Here is a 24,106-nt window from a genome sequence, read left to right as displayed (position 1 = left end):
CCAAAGCACACTCACATTTCCTTATTCTTTTTCCTCTCTTTCTTCCCAGCTAGGCTGGGATAACTGTGAAACATGCAGCTGACAGAGTTAAAGATTTACAGCTGTGCGAAAGACACCAAGAAAATACAAGAGCTTTTCTGAAACAGCATCTGCAGCCAAATTCCAAGAGTTTGTGTTTACCCATGTTCACAGGATATTTTTACATGGATGTATGACTGCATCAGTCATTTCCAACAAAGCAGATTGTTAAGCAGTTAGAACAATAGACTATTTAAATTTCATGTGTTTAAATAGATTAGAAAACAATACAAAGGGATCATTTCATTATCAATGAAATGTAGCAGCCATCCCTTGAGAGAGAGAGAGAGCTACAGCAGCAATAGATACCACTGGGCATCCCAGTTTAGGATTAAACAGTGAATTTTGTGGAAGAACTTGGGGAGAGAGAATTGAAATAGATTGAAGAGGAATTAGGGACACTCAGTAACTGCCTGTGTGTAGGACACTGGCTCTAAGTGTTCCTTTTCCCAACACCTCAGCTCCAATCCCAAGTCAGGCCTGCCTTATCTCATGGAATTGCAGTCCCAAGTGATGTTGGTGGCAGGTAAACAGTAAAGGGGATAGTCTTTGTCATGGGACAGATACAGCTTGGGGAGGGGAACACATCCTGCAAACAGATTTCCCCCATGTCACAGCAGAGGTTTGCCAATTCCCTACAAAAGCAGAGTCACTGTCACACATGGGCAGTCCAGGAGGAGGTGTCTGTTGGGTAGATAACATGGCAGTGATTGATCAGCCTCCTCCTGCTGGCAGAGCACGGGTGGTGCTGGCTGCCCTTTAGCAGATGCTGTCTCCTCCGCCTCCAGCACCTCTCACAGCTGGGGCTGCTTGGTCACACCAGCCATGAGCACTGGCTGTGCCACGTGGTGGCTGCTGCAGTCCAGCCTCTTCCTTCCCCTCCTTGTCTCCCCCAGCAATCCAGAGCAGGCTGCAGAAAGGGCTCCCCAGTCTGAGGAACTCTGCATCCACCATTTCACATCAACTCCTGCACAGTCAGCTTGATGCTGCAATTCTGCTGCCCCAGCTTATCTTGGGGACACATATAATAACAGATAATGGCACACCCTGAACTTTGTGCCATTCATCACAGCCCAGAACATTGTTCTTCCAGGAAGACTCACTGCATTCTTCCTCTTTCTATAATAACCCAGCATTTGGAGAAGGAGCATCTGACCTCTCTTTTTCTGGCACAGTTGGCAGAGCGAGGACAACACTTCATTTTTCCTTTGGATTAATCCACTCTAGGACAAATAGCTGATCACATGGCCTTTCTTCCTGGAGTTAATTTTCTGCTGACATATTTTGTCTATAATTTCTGCTCTGGAAAATCTCACTTTAAGAGCCTTATAAGAAGGACACACATCTGGATTCTTCTGAAACATTTTTGTGATTGCACTTCATATCTTACTGGAATAATTTTCTCCTATCCCCAGGGTGGTTCTGCTGAAAGATTTCCATCCTTGAAACCTAAAAAAGGCAAATTAACCAAGCCTAGAGAAAATATGGTGCAGGATTAATAGCACTACATCTGTTTAATATTTCTTGCATTGAGTTGTACAACTCTCAAAGGCTGGCTGTTACCTGGGATCTCCTGGCTTGGTTGATCCTGCTAAAATTTTACTGTGAAATCCCATGCCAACTTACATTAAACTTGCCCAGCAACTGGGTCATTACAAAACTTTGCTGACAGCTCCATTTAAGATCCTGGAAATGTTCCAATACTTTTAAACTAAACTTGAGTTAGTCTTTGAAATTAATTCTGGATTGTGATATAACTTCTCTCTTGAGCAAACCTTTATCTGTGTTTATTTATCTTTAAAGAATTTGAAGACAATTGAAGGAAGCTAAACACAAAAACCTATGAATTTATGTACTGCAAAAGCACAAACACAAGACAAAACATGGTCCTGATATGTCAAGGCAGCTGTGGTTACCTGCTTGCATTGGAGGAATCCATTGGTGCATGATACACACTCTCAGTGATTCTTTGGTGCAGTTGACTTGCTTCTGTTAAAAAAAAAAAAAAAAAGCAAAAAGAAGATGCTCCAAAATGTTTCAATTGCTTCTGTTTTATGTTGAAGGTGGGAGAGAGAAATAGGAGAGGAGAGATTTTGACTGCCACTGCAATCAAAATGGAATGCTTGTACTTGAAGAGAAAGGCATATTAAGATCTTAATGAAACCTTTTACCTCACCAAACAAATCACATTTTTTCACCACAAAAGAGATTTCTTTCCCTACTCCCTTCCCTTTTCTCAGTACCTTCTCCTAGCTAACTGCATGATATTGATCTGGAGAATGGATAATGGCCTTTTTCCCAGAATACAAGTTTTGTGGCTCACAGCTTTGTCTGGATTTAGCAACACATGTCCATCAGTCCTTTTGCATACTCAGCCACATAGCAGAATATATCCCTATCTCTCTGCAGAATGCTTTTGCTCAGCATCCTCAACAAACAGTAATCAGAAAATGTTATATATGCCATTTGTTCACTCTTTTTGCAGGGCCACAAGGTAGCAACAGACTTGTACCTTGTCCAGTAAATTCTGAGTGAAGAAAAAGTGTAAGACAGTTGCTTAGAGTCTGGATTTCAGGGCCAGGAGAGCCAGATACTGAGAAGTGAGCAAGCAATGGAAGGAGCTGCTTTCAAACTCTCGTATTGCTGAGATCCCTGGGCTATTTCAGTCTGAAAAAGATGAACCTCCTATCAGTGAAGGAGACATGACAAGGGGATGGGGCAGCACTGAAAGATTAAACTCAGGTAGTTTGTTGGTGGGGTAGAAATGCCCATGCTGGCTGGGGAGAGGGAAGTAGCTCCATTCCTGGGTTTGGCAACTGATTCATGGCCTTACACAAATCCCTTAAGCTGTATCAGTAATTCCTTTGCCTGCAAGAGAGCTGCATCCTTGGGGATTGATGGATCAAGGTGCTGCCCAAAGCCTCGTTAGCACTCCATGCTCACTCAGTATCTGACAGGGCTGGGTACGCACCAAGTGTTTGGACACCAGTGACCCATATTTTAAACTATTTATCCCATCCTGTGGCCACCTTCTCTGCCCCTCACTCATCCACCTCAGCTGGTTCCTTCCAACGTTCCAACCCCTGTGCAACTCCTAACAACAGTCATTAAAAACAGCCAAAAAACCAAATATATCCCTCTTCCTTCTCCCATTGCAATGCTCAGTTGTAAAAATATCCAGTCTTGGATTAAGGCCTCTTGTTTTGTGAGCCATTAAAAAAAGAAACTTTAAAACCACAGGACAAAGCATGTGCTTCCTGACAGCAGTTATTGTAGTAAGGGCTTTGATTCATGTGATCATTTGGGAAAAGGCAATGGGAAGAGCTGCAATAGCATATGAGATACAATTTATATCCTCTGAATGCTGTTCTGCTGGATTCACAATAAATAAAGGAAAGCTTGACTATATTCACAGAGTAGGATGAAAGTCACCCTTGGATGGTCTCGAGACCAGACTGAATAAAGTCTTGAGTAACCTTGTTTGACCAATAACTGACTCTGCCCTGAGCTGGACCTTGGACTGGGATGTCCTGACGTCCCTTGAAAGCTGAAATATTCTAGAATGGTATGATCTTAGTGCAAAACAATAAAGAACATCAAAATAGAAATGTTTCAATCAGTCTTAATTCCTGTATATTTTTCTCTGGAAAATGCAAAGCAGCTCTAATAGCTTATAGGTCTTGTATGCTATAGAGGTTTCACTAATGCTCATCTGGGTAACATACAAGCCTAATTTCCTTTGCCTAGAAACACAAATAGAGGACTAGCACTCTATCCTATTAAATATGTACATTTTCTCCATTAGCAACTCTTTGTGGTAGCCTAAGTAACCAGTTTTTATACTTCAGAAGCAAATAGTAAAAACCATATCAGAAAGTCTCTAGATCCAGTCCTGAAACTGCACTAACAAGAATCTTGAGGTCTTTCCTCAGCAATTCCTGATGAACTAATGACAGTAAAATTCAGAATAAAAAGGAGAAAGGATGAAGGAAAGATCAGTAACACAAGACCAGAGCAGTAAACATCGTAAATAAGTGTATTGTTATGGGTTGGATTCCATTGTTAATGTTCATAATTGTTTCCTTGCATCTAAGGAGGATGCAAGAACTCATTGTCTTTGTGAAACAGGCAATTAAAATAGAGGTGACCTCCAAAGTTAAAGCACAGGCACAAGTTTCCACCTTGGACAAAGTCTGCTTAGGAATTTGAAGGATGTGGGTGGAGAGGCTTTGCTGACCTTTGCTTTAAAGAGAGATGAGTGTATGAAAGAAACAGAAACTGACAGACCAAGGTGAGAGGCAATGCCAAGATTCAGGGAAAGTCTGTGGGGTTTTTTGTCCTAAGAGAATAAATAGAGTAGCATCTATGATAGCTATCATCACTATGTTCTTTTGCCATCTGAAATAACCTGACTGAATTTTGTCTGTCTGGGGTTCAATATCTTATATAAAAAAGGGTGTCATTATTTTAGTTATTTAGGAGGCTTCAATTATTGACAGTGTTGAACACATCACAAACCACCTTCATAGTGACATCTCTGTGAGAGAGGGAAATGTCATGAACCATGTTCTACAGGGAGGTCACTAAGATGGAAAAAAGGGACAACTGACATTTAGAACATAAGGTGGGGGGTGACTAGATTTGAAACAAAAAACCCTTAAAGCCCAAACAAAACGAAGCAAAGACTAAAACAGAGGAGCATTTGCTGTGTCCAGTCATGGATGTGGAAGGAGACCTTTTGATCCAGGAGACACGGAGTGCACATCCCATCTCCTCACATGCTGAGGTAAAAGGATGCTTCTGCAGTTGTGGCTTGAGAGGGACAACAGAGGAAAACCATGTTCCTTGGACTAACTGTGAATGGAATAGTTATCTCTGTCACTTCTAAAAGTCCAAGAAATTTTCTTTCATCAGGACATGGCTTTAATCCCAGCAATGCTGTAAGTGCCCAGCTGGTCCTCGCTGGCTTCACTGGGGGTCCTGGCTGGCACTGAGGCTGTCCCAGCCCCACATTGTCACACACAGCTACAGGGGAACATTGCCAGCTGCTGCTCTGTGAGCCCTACCTCTGCATGCCTCCAGCTGTCCTGTCAGGACTTTGCGGATCTCTGAAATCCAGGTGTTCTTCAGCTCAACAGAAGATGCCTGAGAACAAAGAGGACAAGGCAAAGCAGATCCAGTTAAAACATGCTGCCAATCACTGGGCTGCCCTGACCTACACCTGCTCTCAGCTTTGCCAAGGATTGGAACACTGTGGCCAGCTTTGAGCAAAGCAGACACTCCTCAACATAGAAAAGTTACTACAAATCCAAAGTCCTGTCCTTGCTTTTCCAGCATTCCAAGGAATTTTCTATTACTTTATTTCTTCTTTTGGCCAAAATCCTGGCCATTTTCACAATAAATTAGCCATTTCAGTGCCTTTGAAAGTGCTTCACCAATAAAGCTTTCAATGGCTATTGTTTCTGGAGTGCACAGGACAGTGAACATTCTTAAAAACAATTCACTTGAAAGGAAGTATAGCCCTTGAAGACAAAAAGACTTGTCATTACCTGAATGATATAGACTTCTTCTCTGCCATTATACCAGATCTCAAACTTCTTATTATCCCCTTTTACATTTTCTGTAATGCCCACAGTGCTCATCTGTTTCAAAACAGAAAACAAGAAGCTGGAGTCTGGAAAATATCAACAGTCTTTAAACTTGATCCTCTGAGGAGCATTTTTAAAAGGCTGCATTCACTTCTGACACCTTTGGGAGTCATTAAAAGTAAAACTCAGAGCATGTTATTTCTCAATATCTAATTTGTCATTTGTCTTTTTGATTGTTAAAGGGAAAAAGAATGTTCAAAATTAACCCAAGCTAAAGTCTGATCTTGAATTTATCTTCTTTTCTTTTATTGCTTGATCTGTAGATCAGTTTTCAACCCCATCCTGGCTCTTGTTCACCTTGATAAATTTTCAGTTTTAGGACTGTTTTTTTCACTTGCTATCACTGACCTGTTGAGATGGGAGAGAAAGAGGGATGGAATAGGGCTTTGTGAAATTTAATGACCAGTCTGCAAATCCAGAAGACACAAAAAAAAATTTCTAGATTTCTTAAATGAAAACTTCTTAATCACAGTCTTGAAGTTCAGCTGCTACTAACCAGCTTCTCATCTTATTACTGTATTTGCTCATGCCTCTTGTTCACATCCACATCAGCATTTATTTAAAGATTTAGACAGTGTTATGCCACCATTCCTTCTATCTCTACAGGAAGAAACTTGAAATACTTAGATGAATTGGTTCGAGCCTTGAAACAGATTCTGTTACAATTCCTGTCTGGGTACCCTGAAATAAGTTTGGAACATTGCACTTGATGATCTGTGTTAGCTGGTTAAAGTCACAAGTGTCACACCAATGTGCTTAGAGGGAAAATGTGGCCTACTTGTGATTGCCACCTTAAAATGTCCTGACTCATATCTGGAAATTTCACTCTTGCAAATAAAAGGGCACTTCTACTGCACTGATTCATCTGTAGGTGTTATTGCCACAGAAAATATCTGCTCAGCTGTGCCAATAGTAAAACTTGCCATAGAACTGCACCTGGAGGATGCCTGTAGGCAGAGCAATGACAGATGCAGGTCCATTCAGTCTGGTTTCTCTTTATGGATGCTGGGCAAGATCACACAAGGTACTCCTTTGTGTCAAGTTGCAAAGAACAAGGTTCACATCTGCAGTTGCAGGATAGCTTGGTGTGTCCCCAGTCCAAAACTAAATGGGAGCTGTCATTTATTCAGGGGTGCAAGACAGCTTCTTCAAATCCCCATGTGGCACATCCCTGCCTGTGAGAACACCAGACTTATTTCCCTCCCCCATCATTACTGCATTTATTACCTTTAATGAATTTTTAAAGCTGTATGAAGCTGTCTTCTCATGGCCATCGGTGTTCTCCTCCCGTTTCTTGCAGAAAAGCAGCATCTTTGTATAGAGGAAGAGGTGTCTCTGCATGGGTTTGAACCTAGCCAAGTCCTTCACCTTGTTATGCCCCTTCTTGTGGTCAGTCCATACGTTGAAGGAACCCTGCATCAACAGCTTGCCAAGCTCACTGACATCTCCCTGGCAAGCAAGGAAAAGAGAGAGCATAGATCACACTCAAACCAGGGTAGACCCAGGCACAATTCATTCCTCTGCTGATGTTTGAGGTTCCAGGCAGAGGCAGCCCTAGTGCTGGAGAGTGCACATGTCCCCTTGCTAAGCCTGTGTGGTTTCTTCCCACAACCATTAACCCACTGGTTTCCATGTCCATAATTCCCAGTTTGTCTCCCCACACATAGTTAGCATTTAAGATCCACCTCAGGATCTCTCTGGATGTGACACACAGGCTGTCCCCTCTGGTGACCTCAGAGGAACCTTCTGCTGACAAAAACTGGGTTTCAAGGCCCCTGACTCCAAGGCAGTAAGAAGGGCCAGTGCAGTCCAATACCCAAACAAAGGCTTTGGCTCTGGAAGATTTAGTTTCAGTTTCCACTCTTGTGCAAGCTTCCTCCATCCCTGGGCAAAACCTTGAAAGAGCTCAGATGCCTGAAGTCACGGATCAGTGCCTAGAGCTGTGTAGGTATGTAATTCCCTCCTGTTTCAAAATAGTCTTTACAAGCTTTGTCAATAATTTCTTGGCTCACCATCTGCAAACTATACAACACGGCACAGCCCTGGGCAAAGAGGGAGTGAATGCACCAAGGAGCCATAAAAGTACCTGAGGGAGAGTGAAGCTAGGCAGGAACAAGACCTTTCTAAATTAAAGCTCTTGTCTGAAGGAAAATACTTCAACTGATATAAATATTTAGCTCAGATGCCACCAGAACAATCCCACATTAAAAGTGGAGGAATGTGTGTATATAAGACATGGCAATGCCTATATGGTAATGGGATTCAACAAATTATGATAATCATAACTATCTTAACACAAGTTTTCCTAGGAATGTTTTATATAATAAGTTGAGGGAATAAGCCCAGTGCATTATTAAAGTACTTACTTTCAACATTTGCATGTTCTGTTGATTATAAGGTGAAGATGTTGGCTCCAAGTGGGAATGTCTCATTTCTTATACTAAGAATTGCAACCTGCTCTCCCTCTCACTCCCCCTCCTCTACCCTACATTCAACTGCAAAACCAGAGCTTTATTTGGTACTTTTACACTCTATATCAGTGTATTATTAGACTCTCCAAACCATTCAGAAACCCTCAGCAATTTAGATAAGTCTGTCATCTCTAATATATAGACCTGGATCTTTTCTTTGTGCATACAGGACTGGGGGTGTTTGTATTTATATGTGCATGTAGCTATAAACTGCAAGCCTGTGAAAAGCACATGGATATGCAAAGCTAAATTAAAAAAAAAAACAAACAAAAAACCAAAAAAAAAACAAACAAAAACCCCACAAGCATATTTTCTACATGGTTCTGACAATGGTGAGAGGCTCCTGTCACTCCAGGCAGTGTTCAATACAGCACTGAGATCCAGAAGCTCAGTTCAACTATTGTGACAGGTCTGTCTTTCCAACCTTGAATCCCTTGGGATTGGGATAATAGTGAGTGAAGTGAGAGACAAGAAAGAGACAGACAGGGATGGCAGACTGCAGCAATCCCACAGCAGACTTTGAATATTAGCCCACAAGCACTGCACTGTCGTCAGTGTAGGCAGCAAATAGGAGGACTGTTTCTGGTAATTTCTGCTAGTGGACAGCAATATTTTATCCTAAAGGAAGTTTATTTAAAGTGGAGGATTTGATCACAATCTCAAATATAATTATTCCCTATTGGAGCAATACATAGTATCCCATGTTTATGGAGGATGAGCAATACATAATGATAATTTATAAGAATCTCTCATCATAATTCATGGACAAACTACCCAGGCCAGATTGTGTACAAATATTGGGATAATAGTAGGAAATACATCTAAATCTTCTGCTCTCTGAGCTTTATTCTACATTTTTTTTCTTTTTTTTTCTTTATTTTTTTGTGGTTTTGCCTAAAAATAAAAAACATACACCAATCCAACCCCAGACTTACATATTAGCAATTTCTTACACAAGAGTTCAGCTCCCCAAACTGCATGTGCCCAAGTCCAAGAAACAGAATGTGCATTTGGGAGCATTCACCAGCTGTCCCAAAACCTGCTTCCCTACTGCCATAATATCCCTCTCTGAAAGGTTTTCCTTTCCAGGCAAGTATTTCTATCATGGCTGTGTGGGAAAGACTCCACAAGATGGAGTGTGGTTTCATTGTCTATGGGAGGTGTTTATTTGGCACCACAGCTGAGCATCTGGGACAGGTGGAACAGGGAGAAGAAATTACTTGGTACATAATCTTTCACACTTTCACCCCATTTAAAAATCATGTAACAAAACATCTCAGGAATGCTGTCAGCATTGGGCTGAACAGTGGCCATGTCCTACTCTGCCATATTTTGCAGTTCAGCTAAGAAAGCAGAGGCAAAAATCTAGTCCTTGGAGTTAATATCTGGTATTTCATGAAAAGCTGGAAAATTCAAAAGTAGAAGTTGAAAAGGAACAGCAATGTTTTTTTGAATTCCTGAGTACAAAACTACTCACACTTTAAAGCAAGGAATAGACAAAAGGATGACCTCAGCATTTATAGGGACAGGAATCTGGATAAATCCCTCCTACTCAGGATAATATGTTACCTTTCTTGGAGAAGCTCTTCTTCCCTTCCCTTTACAGAACTGTTCTGAAATAAATTTTTTGCTGAATTGCTGTAAGTACAAACATTTAAACTGAGAAATACAGGAGGAAAGCTACCTCTCTCTTTGTGAATTAATAAGAAACAGTGGAAATTGGGAGGTAGAAGGTGTGCTGTATCTATGATACAACCTTCCCTTGTCCATGTTGACTGGTTCAAGTCGGCAATAATAATATACAGGCTCTAAAGAGTTTTTCTAAAATGAACTAAAAGGAGTCTCTGAAACACTCAGACTTAGCCATGACCAGAATGGATTAAGTATGTGCTGCTTTATTTGTCAGGTTTAGGAGATGTCAGATTGTATTTATGACCTGTGGTGTTTCTCTGATCCACAAGCACCACACCTATTCAGTGTTTGCCAGTTCAATGAAGTGGCCACTGCTTCACCTTCAACCCAGTGCAGCCACTGCAGGCAAAACTCAAATTCTCATCCCAAATGTAATGCACAGTCCACATCTCCAGCTGTGTGCAGCAATGGATCTGTGACAAGCAGTTAAATGAGCAAGCAACTGCATTTATTTATAAAATCATGTTGGCAGCAGGCATGGGTTCCTCAGCTACCAGATGCAGATGCACTTGCACAAAAGAGAACTATAGAAATCAAAACTCCTGGGGCCACTCCCATCCTGATAACCAGAATAACTCTTCCCACTCAGACATTGTCTGTACGGACCTCAGAACCTTCTCAGGAAGTCAGATTTTACACAAAATAGTTTTTCTGGATTAAAGCCTGTTAGTGTGATGTAAGAATTCTTTGAACAATACTCAGTATATTGTTTCTTTCTTGACATTTTCACCCTGCAGCTATTTCAAAATGGGCAACCACATGATTCTCAGGCCTCATTTTGCCAGGCTTATTTCTCCTTTATGTGCCAATCACTTCCACTTCTCACTCAAGGGCTCATTTTATGTAGTCAGCACTAGTTCTTGAAAGTCATATGACTTCAATGGAGCTTCTGCAGAGACATACATTTGTGCCCTTTGATTTGTATCGTGGTTGTTATTTCACATTTCAGATAACAAGCTTGCCAATCACTGGCACAGATTCCATTACCCACTTTAAATGAAAGCCACATTTTTCTCCCTAAGTGCAAAAGATTTGAAAACACTTGAGTTGCCCAGGAGCCACAAAGTTTCAGCAAATTTCTTAAGTTAATTTTGCTACACTTGTACCTCTCACCTACAAATGTTTTGGGTGCAATTACTCAAAAGTCCTGCATTTGCCCCATTACGCCCCCACATTCACACCCCAGTTCCACATGACAGGGGTGCTGAGATGTATTTTTGGTCATCATAACACAACTCTGAGTGCCACCCTTCAGGAATGTGGCAGAGGCTCCAAAAAGCACAGTACCAGCCACAGGCACAGCATGGTCAGTGGTGACAGGAACATGGGATGGCTCAGAGCAGAGGAGGAGCAGCAGCAGTTACCTCATATCCTGTGATTGCTATCTGGTGCATGGAATCATTTACTGATTTGATGATATCAAGCACTGTGGCCAGGGCTTCTTCCAATTCAGCAGTGCCTTCTGAGTTCTTGCTGCACTTCAGCATTTCCTGGTTAAAAAAAGATATGGGGAACACTTGAGAACCTCTGATACCAGAAGTTACTGCAAGACAATCCTCCTGGAATCTGTTCCATAAACAAAGTAGCAGAACTAGAGGAAAAAAAAAAGAGGAACAAAAAAAACCAAAAAAACCCCAAATGTGACATACAGCAGGGTGGTCACTGAGGACATATATTTTGATCTTTTGAACATTTTCAAGTTTAAAGGGTTCATTTAAGATGAGACAGGACCATTGTGACGTATTTACAATGAACTCCTTGCATGCCATAGAATTACATCCAGGGGTTTTTTTCTTCACATCTTCTAGAAAAGAAACTCAGTATAATTATTTCAGGTGCTAGACAGTTCCCCATTTTCTTCTGCAATTAGTTGCACAAGGTACTTACTACCACTGTTAAAAATACAAATTAATTTCTGGTCTGAATTTGGCAGGTTTGACATTCTGCATTTTGAGTTTGGAAATCTTTTAATTCCAAAAGCTGAGGCACTTGTGTTCCTGTAAAATAGGGATGCAAAAAGCTAGTTCCTGCAAACCTCAAACAGCAGCAATCTGTCCTCAAGTGCTTGGTTAACCAGGGAATAGAAGGTAAAAGCAGGACGCATTCTGACAGTACCTGCTGCACATTTTCCAGAATGAGGATGGATCTCATGAGATGTGAGCATGCTGCTTTTATCAGCATGAGCACATTAGCTAAACTGATTGAAACCAGAGGATTGCAGTGATTGTGACCCAAAATTCAAATCCAGTCTGTCCACCACTCAAGGCACACAGCTTCTTAAACACCTGTTTGTTACCAGTTTTTCACTGGCTTCCATTTTTCTACACTTTTAAATGCTCCTGCAGCCAGGGAAGGAGTGCACCATCTTTCCAGACCTCATAAACCCTGACAAAGTAAATGTCAGTGCCAATGTGTTGTTGCTAAGTATGAAACTGGTCTGACCAGCTTCAAACCCCAATGGTTGAGACCTGTTTTGCTTGAGAATTTTACTCCTTGATCTAATCTTGGGTATATTTACAGTCATATTTCAAAATAAAAGTAAAATCTGGTTTACTCTTGCTTTCCTGGAGACCTTGACTTTTTTTTCCCTTCTCACAGAATAGTTTCAAGAAACAGAGTTCAAATTTATTTCTGGACTATGTTGATGTAAATCTACTGGAATCAGTGACATTGCATCCTTGTCTATATCCATGTTCAATATTTGGATTCTATAGTTTTACATGAAGTCAATAAGCAGAAATACAAGAATGGCCAACCAGGTCCTCCCATAGCTTATACTGGCACATTTTGAGCAGTGCCATAGTAACTATTAGCAAGTTAAATGACAACCTAAAATCTTCATTGCAAATTTCAATGCTAAATTTCATGAGAGTACATAACACCACTTTAAGCCCAGAGGCTTGAGAACAGCATGTAATTCACCTTCATGACCTTCCCACAGGGAAAGTCAGTAAATATTATTTTTAAGAACTGAGTAGATGGAGAGAGACATTTAGGCAACCAGCTTAAAAAGAAAAAAAAAAAAACCATTGTTTTGAGTGTATATATTTTCTATTGCCTTCAGATCAGAATTTCAAGTGTGGACCACTCATGGTTCCAACCATTCAAGAGTAAATTCACATATTCACTTTATGGAAAAATGACAGACAATGTGTTCCTGGCTGTGTCTTTTAAAAAGAAGCAGCAAAGGGAGTGGCTCCCTCTGAAAGGTTTGAGTCATAACCATGGGAAAATATTACTTCAGGGAGCTGAAAGAGTTCTGTTAAACAGGGACAGATGTTACTGACGGGATTTAAGGCATCACTTCCTGTTTTCAAATCATAAAACTGTATACTGATATAATAAAACCAAGTTCAATTTCTGTTTAAAGATAAATAAATAAAATACTATCTTAAAAATAAGTAAAATATTTTATATAGAGAGAGCTATACATGTAATAGTATACTGCTGTTACTTAGTATAAGTACTGCTAAGTAATAGCAGTTCCCAATCTAAAACAGATTGGGAGCTATGGGGAAAAAGTCTAATCTAAAATCTAAAATAGATTTGGAACAGGAAGTCCCTGTACAAGACTGTTTTCTACCATTTACAACTAAAAAATGCTGAGTATTTGCTGAAGAACTGAGTAAGGATTTATTTCCAGGTAGTCATGAGTGATATGCAATTCTGGAAGTAAAGCAAGCCATACATTGGAATTCTTTGCACTGTCATGGAGGCATTACCTTTAGCAGCAGCTGGTACTTGGTGATTCTCTGAACTGGCTTTAAGAGATAAGCATCAAGTGAGAGCTTATGATCCAATTTACGCTGACATTCCTGCAGGAGACAACACAGAAGAAAAAATTGTTTCTTGAAACACAGGCAAGTCACCAAGATCATTATCATTTGACAATCTGAAGATTATAAGTCTGAGAATTAATTGAGAGAGAAATTTGTTCCATCTGCATAGGAATTTCCGGGTTACTTATCCCACAGTGAAAATATATCTAAACAAAGGCTAATGTTTAGGTTCCACTTGGTGTTGAAATCTGGCATTCCCTGCTGATGAGATTGCAATCAGCTGGGATTTGCAAAGCAGCCAGCATTTTTCTGGTGTGGGTATAGACTGCAGAACCAGGCTCCCATCCAGGAAATCTACCCACTGCTCTACCTGCCCAGTCTCCTGTAGAGAACACCCTGACACACACTGGGCACCTGCCATCAGTGTAAAAAGCATGCAGGAAAGTCTGTGTTTTGCCCTAGGTTTTCTAAAGAACAGAGACACACAAGGAAAATGAGCTTTGAGGGTCTTGCACTGCTAGTCTGCACTGAAATTCCACCTGAAAAAAGATGCTGTCTCCACACTGTCTCCAGAGAGCTTCAGACCTTGGTTTGTTCTGACAGTACTTTTCATATATTTGGAGGTCCTCCTTCTGCAAGAAAAGAAGAGTTTAGGTAAGGCAAGAAAAAAAATACAGAGTGTCTTTCTTAAACCACACTTTTTCTTATCTTCCATCCTAACACATGAAGTAATTATTACATGGGAATAACTCTGTATGTAAAAACACACTGAAACCACCAAATCTGCTTTTTACTTCTGATTAAGTTAAATACAACTGAAAATGAGATTTTTTTCCCCCCTCACTTTTCATACAAAGCAAGGAAACTGCAGACTGGAAGATAAATAATTTAGCAGCAAAACCAGTATCTTTTCCAGGGAGGTAAATTGATGGTTTGGAGAAAAAAACTAAACAAAACAAAAAAGAAACATTAGAAATTTAAACTTTATTAGCAATTTTATTAACAATACTGACACAGACTGTAATTGTTAATGATGACTAAGGTTTAGCAGTTCAAAAGACTTCAAAAATAGTGTTGGCTCTCAACAATACAAGGAGAAATTAAAAAGGAGGAAGTTTGTTGATGTCCCAGGCCAGGCAGGGGAATGTGCTTAAACCTTGTCCTCTCCAAATTAGAAGTGAGTAGATTCCCTTTATTTAGCTTTGACTACACTCCAAGTGCTCTCACTGAGGTCCATGGCAAAAATCTCCCTGACTTCAGTGAAAACAGAGACAACCTCTACAAAAGCCCAGAAAGGGTGTTCTGAGCTCTGTGGGCGGATGCAGGGATGGCTGCTCCTCTGCCAGGACCTGGGCTGGCAGGGATGGCTGCTCCCCTGCCAGGACCTGGGCTGGCTGCCTGGGCACCCAGGTGCCCACAGGGCAGTGCCATGGGGCTCCTGAGCAGGGTTGGCTGTGCCTGACCAGCCAGGAGCTTCCCACCTTCATCTGCACCTACCCTGCTGGATGTGACCTCAGCAAATCAAAGAAAACACCAAAAATAAATCTCAGCAATTCCTAGATTGTTCCTCTGCGCTCTCAGCCCAGCAGGCAGTTCCCACACACTCCTGCTGCAGGGAAATCACTTCCTTCTGTACAATTACCAGAAGAAATCAGCGTTGCTGCTGTCTTCCTCCACAGACCCATCCTGACATCACCCTGATGAATCAGCTGGGAAATCAGAGCTCTGCTGCCTAACACCACGCTGTGTCAAGGATTGTGCAATACAAAAACCTCTTCTGTTGCAACTCTATAGAATATTTATGGTGCTGTTTCAAAATAGGTGCAGAGTTTTCTTCACAAAAATATAATTATTTGTACATGTTGCCCTGGAGGGAAGTTAGCAGGCGGTAAACCCCACAGAACTAAAAATAGCAACAAAGCATAATCACGCATTACAATCTCATGCTAGTCCACAGAAACCTAACTGGACTGGGTAAGAAGAAGAGAGAGAGCAACAGACAACAGAACTGTGAGGAATTAGAGAAAAAAAACCCCAATTTAAACGTAAAGAAAATTTACAATTACCAACAATTTACCAGTAATTTGCCATAATGGAACCACCCTATGCCAGTGCAATCTACTGCTGCCTAAATCAGTGACACCTGCTAAGGCAGATACTTACATATTTAATTACAGCTTTAAGTTTTGCAATAGTGTTAGGAATAGAATTAGGCTCAGACTTTAAAATGCCAAGAAATAATTGATTGTCTAATTATTCAAATCCCAGTCTTAAATATTCCACACATCTCTATTTTTACATGCAAAGGTTCTGACTTCTGGCTGGTACTTTTACACCATGCTCCTCTCTCCTGCAAAGCTTTTCCTTTCCACACTGATTTGGTCCCTGAGAGCTTTGTAAGCTCCAATGGCATATAAGTACAGTTCCAATTATTTTTTTGACTGCTGATTTATGGATAATTTTTGCGTTAGTCTAGACTTTAGACCTTTGAATCAAACTCAGGTTTCTGGTCAGCTGCTACTGTCCTTTCATAGGTAGATTCCTTTTCTAAATGCTTCTTTCTCCCTGAATAACCAAATGTCCCAACTATTAAACCATTCCCTATTTTAAGGTTAGCAATATGAATAAGTGAGGAGTGGTAATCCACAGTGAATCACTCCTGCCAGGAACTTCACCTGGCACATTCTGGTAAGCAGTCTGACACACCTTTGGTTCCATCCTGTGCATTCTTGCCTTAGTTTGGTAAGGTTTCCTTCTTCACAGCCCTTTGGAAAGCAGATCAGCCCAGAGTGTCCCTCCTGTTGCTGATAAAGCACCAGAAGGAATTCTGAAGGAATTCAGTGCACATCCCTCCTGTCTTTGAATGCTATACAGACCTTGACAACACAGAGCTGTAAGGAAGGTCAAGCATCTTGGTGATGGCAAAATAGCTGCCGTGTGGGTAAAATTAAGCTGGCTCACTTGTAATTTATCTCATCTGAACATCATGCCCTAAATGAGGTGAGGCAAAGTGGGAGGGAGAACAAGAAAGGGATTTCTGGCTCATCTTTTACCAGATTCTGCTGCCATGTGCCAGGAGACAAAGCCAGAGAGAGAGTCCACAGGCTGTTTCTCCCATCACCTGAGATGCAGGGGTCACATTCATGGTGACAGCTGCTCAGGTGGCATTGGTGGAGCTGGGAGGGTGTGTGGGGACATGGCAGGGGATGGAGTGGCTCTGGCACCAGAATGTCTCACTGCAGCTCTCAGGATACTTTCAAGCAGCTCTGGAATCAGGGCTGAAAAGGCGCAGTGTGATCAGACAGGGTAAAACTCTTCAAAATATGAATTTTTAAAAAACTGTCTGTTTCCAGTAGCCCATCCTGTTGTTGTGGCAGGAGGGTCACACCCATACAAAGTGAGAGAACCTACAAGAGTGTGAGTTCCTCCCAGAGCTCAGCATCTCTTGGAACAGCAGCTGCTTCTGTTTGCCCCTGTCACTGCAAGCACAGCCATAACTCACAGGGCAGCCAGAAGCCACTGCTCAGCAGGAAGGCATAAAAAGCTGCCAAATCATGGGGAACACAAACACACAACCAGACTTTTGTTTGTGCCTCCCAAAGGCAGTCCAACAGAAACAACACATTTCTGGACTTTATGTGGCTTCTTCTAAAAACAGAACATAAGGGCAGGAATCAAAGGTGCTACTGTGTGAGCAGAGGCATCTCAAGAGAGGAGCTTGTGCTTTCTTAGTGTGAAATTTGAAATAGGGAGAAAGCAAATGCACAATTTAACCTCTTATTTGATAGACTTAGTGTGGTTTGACGAGGCCACAGAAACTGATGAGCTACAGTGATGGAGGGACTGGTTTTCTTTCACTTCATACCAGAACCCCAACTTTAGTGCTGTTTTCATATTGGTATAATAGTGAGGAGAATTGGACTTAATAGCTGTTTTTACAGAGAGACAAGCTATGATATTTAAATATGGAGTTTGAACCTCTTGCAGAATCAAAACACTTCTACATTTCTATACCAAGAATTTTTATTTAGTTGCATTCTTTAGGGATATATGCAGCACATGGACTATTTTACATTTCTTGGGTTTCAGAGGTCTGCATTCTTCAAAGACTGCTTTTCCTCATTTGCATAATGATTTCACCACAGTATTTTCCTGCCCAGCATCTGAATCTTAGGATAACAACATATGCCTTAGCAGCGTCATTTACTCAAGCTCTAAATGCTAAGTTGTTGAACAGAAAATAATCCAATGGACATATAATCACATTTACACTTGTATGATTCTCTCCAGCCTGACCTGCTTGTAAATTGGAAGTGTACTCTTTGCAAGTATCACATGCTCAAATTCCCATTAAATCTCAGTAATGTGGCAGTGCTCAGCACCTCTGACTGGTTCATCTAAATTTGTCTGTATTTAATGTGTGCTCTGGAAAAGCAGCAAATGCTACCTGTATTATACAGTAGAAGCAGGAAGTACCTTTGACTACAGTGGGCAGATTTTCCCATTTCTCATGCCACTTCCATTTCCTGTGCAAAACACAGAGCCTTATTCACAGAGTTTTGTCAAACCCTGAAAGCAGTAGCAAACCACCAAAACAGATTTTTTTTCATTAGTAGGGCCCCTGAAGGAGTGCTACATAAACAAGCACCTTTGGATGTGTGCAGGAAAGAACTAATGGCCAGGCTGAGTGGGGGAGGAGGGACATCACAGGGAGCTCTTGGAGAGAGCAGCACTTGGGCACTGAGAGTCACCTCAGCAGAGGGGAGAATCCCACTGGGTGTTTTGTGGAGAAGTAAAGGGAATCGACCTCACAGAGTCTTTTGGGGCTGGTGGGTCCATGCAAGGACAGCAGCATGGGACAGTTCTAGGGGACCAAGTGTCCTGAGTTGTGCAGAGGAGAGATAAGATAAAGCAGAAACAGGATGTGTTGTCTGCACTCAGAGCAGCCTGCTGTGACACCGATACCATCCTCTGCTTATTTACTGCAGGGTGGTGTCTGGGTTACATCATTCTCCTGCTATAGATGTGAAATAGATATGAAAAGCATGTAAAACATTTGGATCACTGTTATTGGTTGGTTTTTTCCTTTTAAATGAGACTTAAAATACTTGTAAAACACTGGTAACAGATCTCCTCCTGTCAGTAAACCAGGTAAAGGGTCAGATATCAGAATATATGCTTGGTAACAGTGGCTTAATTTAGGAATATCTGCTTAGAGGAGTTTCCCTCATTCACAAAAGCAAACAGACTGAAAAGATGGGAGTAAGTCTGTAATTACTGTAGGATAAGACCATAGATATTCATTCAAACCTGAAACAGGATATACTTACTGAAAAAGGATATACTTACTCTTTTCAAAAAGCATCGGGCAAGAAGCTCAGGGTTTTCAATGCAATTTTCTATCTCCTTAAGGAAAATCCTGAGACGGAGAAAAAGAGAGTAAAGAGTAATGTAAAATGCCATTCACATTGTGTGTTAGCTTGTGTAAATGCAACTTAAAGCCTTCATTTTTGTAATATGAGGAATCAATGGGGAAGGTAACACACCAAGAAATATATATTTTAGAAAAATGGGATGTGGCTGCCACCTGATTCCCTAAATCACAAATATTATCATATTTTATCTGCGACATATGATTCCTCTGGCTGTTGAAATTTGTTTCATATCTGTAAACCAAATACCTGCTTTCCATTTGGGTATGAGGATTTTTCAGAACAGCTAGAAAAGACAGGAATGCTCTGTCAGATGTAGTTGCTCAATCAGAAAACAGTGAAAATATGGGATGTAGTCCAAAGTCTTTTGCAGTGACAGTGAATGCACAAAACTTTTAGGGAAAGAAAGATTGGGCTTGCAAAGGGAGAGGAATATCCTTCTCCAAGTGGAAGACACAATCTTTGAAAATAATATATAAAATGGAAAATAATTTTTTCTACTAGGTATTAACTACTCTGGCATAATATTAAGACTTGCAAAAGAGATTTTTAAAAATTTTTTTTCAACTATTTTTTACGTCTTACAGGCAATTATTATTCAAAAGAATTCCTAAATTCCCACTTTGGTTACAGTGACAGAAAAGGACTGGATGTGATGGTGGTGCCCAAGGATGCAGGACAACCACCAATTCCCAGGTACCTGTTGTGGAAATAGTAGATTTCTGGGAGGTTCCCAAAAAGAACTTCCTTCTTGTTCTGAAGTGCAGATGGAATCAGATGTACTAAATTCGGATTGTCCATTTCTGAAGCATACCCCTGCAGAGAAGAGTGGAAAATAAAATCAGCATGTTTTTACCAGGGAAGAAGTACTGTGTTCAAGGCACTGGAAAGCCCCAAGGTTCATGTGCTTTTGTTCTCCACAGAGCAAACAAAGCTTCTCCCATGCCTGCTGCTTTGCTGCTCCCATGAATTCCTGATGTTTCTGATTTTCCCCAGAGATTTTACCCTGTCACTGTGCAAACATGTTTTAACCACAAATGAACAGGTCGTGAGGTTAAGAAAAAATGGACAAAATTATGTCTCTAGGATTCAAAAGCCATTTGGGTCATGTAGGGATGGAGACTGCTAATATTGACAGACAGATTTCTTTCTGCTACCTGCTTCATTGCACAAGAGTTAGTTTGGATTTACTTGTTGGACTATTTTTTTTTCTTGTAAAAACTGTATTGTGTTTCTTCAATAATAACTTTGAGAAAAGAACATTCAGACTTTAAACTCAAGAGTAATATATCAATTACCAGAGCTGCCAGCTCCCATGGAACAAATGCAATGAAGAATCAACCACACATCCCAAAAGTCCCACCCAAATATAAGCATGACTGATCCCTACTCAGCTTCTGTCCTCCCACAGACTGGGGACCTCAGACTCCACACACACTGAGTCTGCTGGTATCCTATCAGTTTCAAAAGCTCAAGAATTACATTTGCAGCATGAGCATTTTTCTCTGTGTTCAAGCACAAAATGGGACAATGAAGAAGAGCAGGAGGGGTGCCTTCCTCTTCCTTAATCATTTTTCAAGTGCAGATTCACAGAATTTAGTGTGTGGCCCCATGGACATCAAAGTGCTGCTTCTGAGACCTATTGGTAATATTTTGAAAATATATTATTAACTCTTTCTCTGTCCATAACTTTCAGAACCATGTGAACTGCCATTCTGTGGGTTTGGGCCAGAGAAGGTGTCTTTTCCTTTAAGGCCTGAGGCAGGATGTTCAAAACATCCTTCCCATTCTCCATCTCCAAGGCTGAGCTATCTTGCCAACACCGCCTGTGTGTTATAAACAGGAGGTGGGAGTGCTCAGGCCATGAAGGATGTGCACCTGCAGTGATGACTTAGTGGTTAAGCATCAGAAAGTAATTTCAGAAGAGTTTCTTACCTCTATTATACTTTGAAGTTCTTCTACATAAACCCGTTCTGTTTCTATCAGTTCATTGATTATGTGGCTGAAAGACAAGAAGGTAGAGAGTCATAGTGTTAACCAAGCACAAGTGAAAGAAAAGAAATAGGATTCCTTATGTATTCCTGTTTATGTCTTCAACTACACACAAAAACCCTCTGAAGGTCATTTCTCAGTTCTTCAATCCTGGGCCTTGTTGATAAGATTAAAAGACCTAAGCACATCTTGGACTGTAATTTTTTTCAGCTCATTTTAAACTTCAGCTTGGATTTTTCCGTCATTTTTATACCTGCAAATTGGAAAAAAATTTTCCCAAGAAGAAAAAAAAAGTGTTTTTTTCTAAGAATAACTAATACTGAATAAAATGAAATTGTACTTCAGAGCTATGCTAATGTTTCTGATTCATTTCTTTTATAAAATAAACAAAATCAGTGGCTAGACTTCCATCCTTTATTACAATGCAAAAATTATGTCAGTCTGAAAATATGAAAGTAGATTAAAATCTTTTTACTACATTTTGAACATTTAATTCCTAGCATTAGTTTAATGCTTCTAGGTAACTTGAAGACATATATCTTGAAGATTGCTGACATTTCACAGAAACATAAATGTAACCAATTCACTTTTGAACAAATAGCTAATTAGATTTTAAAATAAAATTACATTAGATCTCTTATGTTTTTGTGCATCAAACGTTCCATATTATCAAGAAAGTGTTGTCTTTATTAGTGTTACAAAAAAAGTTTTCAGGGTAGCTCCTCCAGAGGTGTGAGCAGTAGGAAAGGACAAGTCCTTGGTGTTCTTTTCCTGGTCTGTGCTTCTCGAGAGTTTTTAAGCACAGCTATCTCAAGCCAAAACACATCCCCAGAAGGACACTAGGGAATAATGTCTAGAGAAACTGGAGTGTGGCCAGCCATGAGCAGCACACAACCTGAGGCCAGTACAGTGTAGGCAGCTCTTGGCATCAATAGCAGCACGTGCATTCATCCAGCATCTCCCTGCACACACTGCCTGTGCCTGCTTACCTGGCTCTGTGTGTCACACAACAGCCACACCATCAGCCTGCTTACCTGGCTCTGTGTGTCACACAACAGCCACACCATCAGCCAGACCCTGCTTACCTGGCTCTGTGTGTCACACAACAGCCACACCATCAGCCAGACCCTGCTTACCTGGCCCTGTGTGTCACACAACAGCCACACCATCAGTCTGCTTACCTGGCTCTGTGTGTCACACAACAGCCACACCATCAGCCAAACCCCATCAGCCCTTTAGATCATGAGTCATGACTGTACTGTTGCATCCACTCTAAGGGGATTTCCTTATTCTCCACAATTCTTTAGGATGTCCTTTTTGAGGTTAAAAATAAATCCCACTTCTGCTAAAGCCTCATTTGAATGGTTTGGTCAAGCATTTAAAAATAAAATAGCCACAATTCAGCTAGCAGTTTGACATGCAAAAGCACTGACTAAAATGTTACTTGGCTACTACAGTAGATTCACTGGTTTCCTTTGGACTTCCCCAGCCCTTTTTCAATGAAATGTGGTTTTGTAGGCTAGCTGGGCACCACTTATTCAGGTCTCAAAGGCTATTACTGCTTTATGGACCACTGCTTGAGAAACATTATGAATACTGAGAAAACCAGACCTTACCTTCAAGTGATGTTTCAGATTTTGTTATAAAATAGCTGGGATTTCATAGCTGTCTTGGCATAATGCCTTAAATTGCAGTGTCAAGCACAAGGTAGGGCAGTGGGTGAGGGCTGTACTAGTGCTCCCCTGGCCACACTCAGGTCCCATTGGCCACTCTTGCACTGGCTGTGGGCTCCTGGTGACTCTCTCTGCTCCCCCTCAGGTGTCCCTAGTTTGGGAGACCCTCCCAAATGTTCCACTGCTGATTGTGCCAGGACTGGAGCTGCTCCATGACTGTCATGGACAATGAGGGCAGTTTAGCACACACCTGCTGCCACTATCACATTTAACAAAAGTATGAGGCAGCAATTGACAGGATTATTGTCACAGGCATCTCCTCCCATCCCCTTTTCCCCTTTGATATGTCTAGGTTAGAAGTAATGTTTAGAGTAACTGGGATGTGTGAGGTAAAGGGGCAGGGGAGAACTTCCACACTGTATTGTTCATTCATTTCAGGGAAATTTTACAAGAATTTGAGGTTTGCATGGCAGCAGTCCAAACACAACAAAACTCTGAGCTGGCTGAAGTTTATGGGCAATTCTGACAAAGATAACTCCTCACCAGGATCATTCCCAAGCAAACTGGCCATCTCAGCAGGGATGGTAAAGGATTAGGCATCTGACCTAAAGGTCAGAATCTGAGAAATCCCTAAAGTCCTCTCTGTAGGCATCCTTGTTGCTAGTAAAACTTGTTCCACTCAAATGTACTTCCTCCTTGCCCCATGAAACAAAGAGATTCATCAAACCAGCAGAGTTAGCCAAAGGCAGAATATTCTGGTCCCAGAAATACCTGACTCAGTAGCTTTCCTGGTATGGAAATAGTGATGTGCACTGCTCAGGAAGTCAAGGCCAGCTTTCCCTCTGGAGGGAGTTAAACATGTCCTAGCAGAGGGAGCTCAGCAACCAGCAGCCTGGCAAAGCCCTGAGCATGGCAGGGCCCCTGCTGCCACCCCTGCCTGGCAGAATTGGGGTGTGTTTGTGGCAGGGATCACACACAGACTCACTGATACCACGCTGTCAGATGTTCCTCCAGCAAAGGAAACTTCTTGGTATGGAACTTAACTACAATGCATGAACTAGCTCACATTTCCTTGAATTATTGATCTGGGTTTCTAAGGAAACATTGTGGCCTTGGATACACCAAGACCACATTTCCCACAAGGGGGGTTTTACAGAGGTGCCATTTGGGCTGTTTTTTCTCACTTCAGCAGCTGTGATATCCTGTGCCCCTGCAGCACCACTGAGATCTCACACATTGAGCCACTTTTCATGACTCCCAGCTTTGAGAACCCCTGAAGCACAATATGGATTATAAGAAAGAGAGAGTAATAAGAAAACAATTTCTGCTTTGTCAATAGTG

General features: G+C 41.3%; 1 protein-coding gene across 6 annotated transcripts in view; it reads right to left on the bottom strand.

The window, feature by feature from the left end:
- Positions 1-24,106, bottom strand: part of MCF2L2 (MCF.2 cell line derived transforming sequence-like 2) — a 151,118-nt gene that overhangs the window by 19,228 nt on the left and 107,784 nt on the right. For all 6 annotated transcript variants that reach the window (XM_064720927.1, XM_064720928.1, XM_064720929.1 and 3 more), the window contains exons 16-25: positions 21,036-21,102; positions 19,801-19,916; positions 19,018-19,087; positions 14,208-14,300; positions 13,612-13,704; positions 11,254-11,379; positions 6,954-7,175; positions 5,628-5,720; positions 5,145-5,223; positions 1,995-2,067 (exon numbers count right to left, since the gene is read on the bottom strand). In XM_064720927.1, coding sequence (XP_064576997.1) covers positions 1,995-2,067; positions 5,145-5,223; positions 5,628-5,720; positions 6,954-7,175; positions 11,254-11,379; positions 13,612-13,704; positions 14,208-14,300; positions 19,018-19,087; positions 19,801-19,916; positions 21,036-21,102 — 1,032 coding nt within the window. The remainder of the gene's footprint in view (positions 1-1,994; positions 2,068-5,144; positions 5,224-5,627; positions 5,721-6,953; positions 7,176-11,253; positions 11,380-13,611; positions 13,705-14,207; positions 14,301-19,017; positions 19,088-19,800; positions 19,917-21,035; positions 21,103-24,106) is intronic.

Source organism: Zonotrichia leucophrys, chromosome 9 (genome assembly GCF_028769735.1).
Source record: "Zonotrichia leucophrys gambelii isolate GWCS_2022_RI chromosome 9, RI_Zleu_2.0, whole genome shotgun sequence".
Lineage (NCBI taxonomy): Eukaryota > Metazoa > Chordata > Aves > Passeriformes > Passerellidae > Zonotrichia > Zonotrichia leucophrys.
Note: the sequence above shows the minus strand (reverse complement) of the source record. Positions and strands in the feature narration are given on the sequence as shown.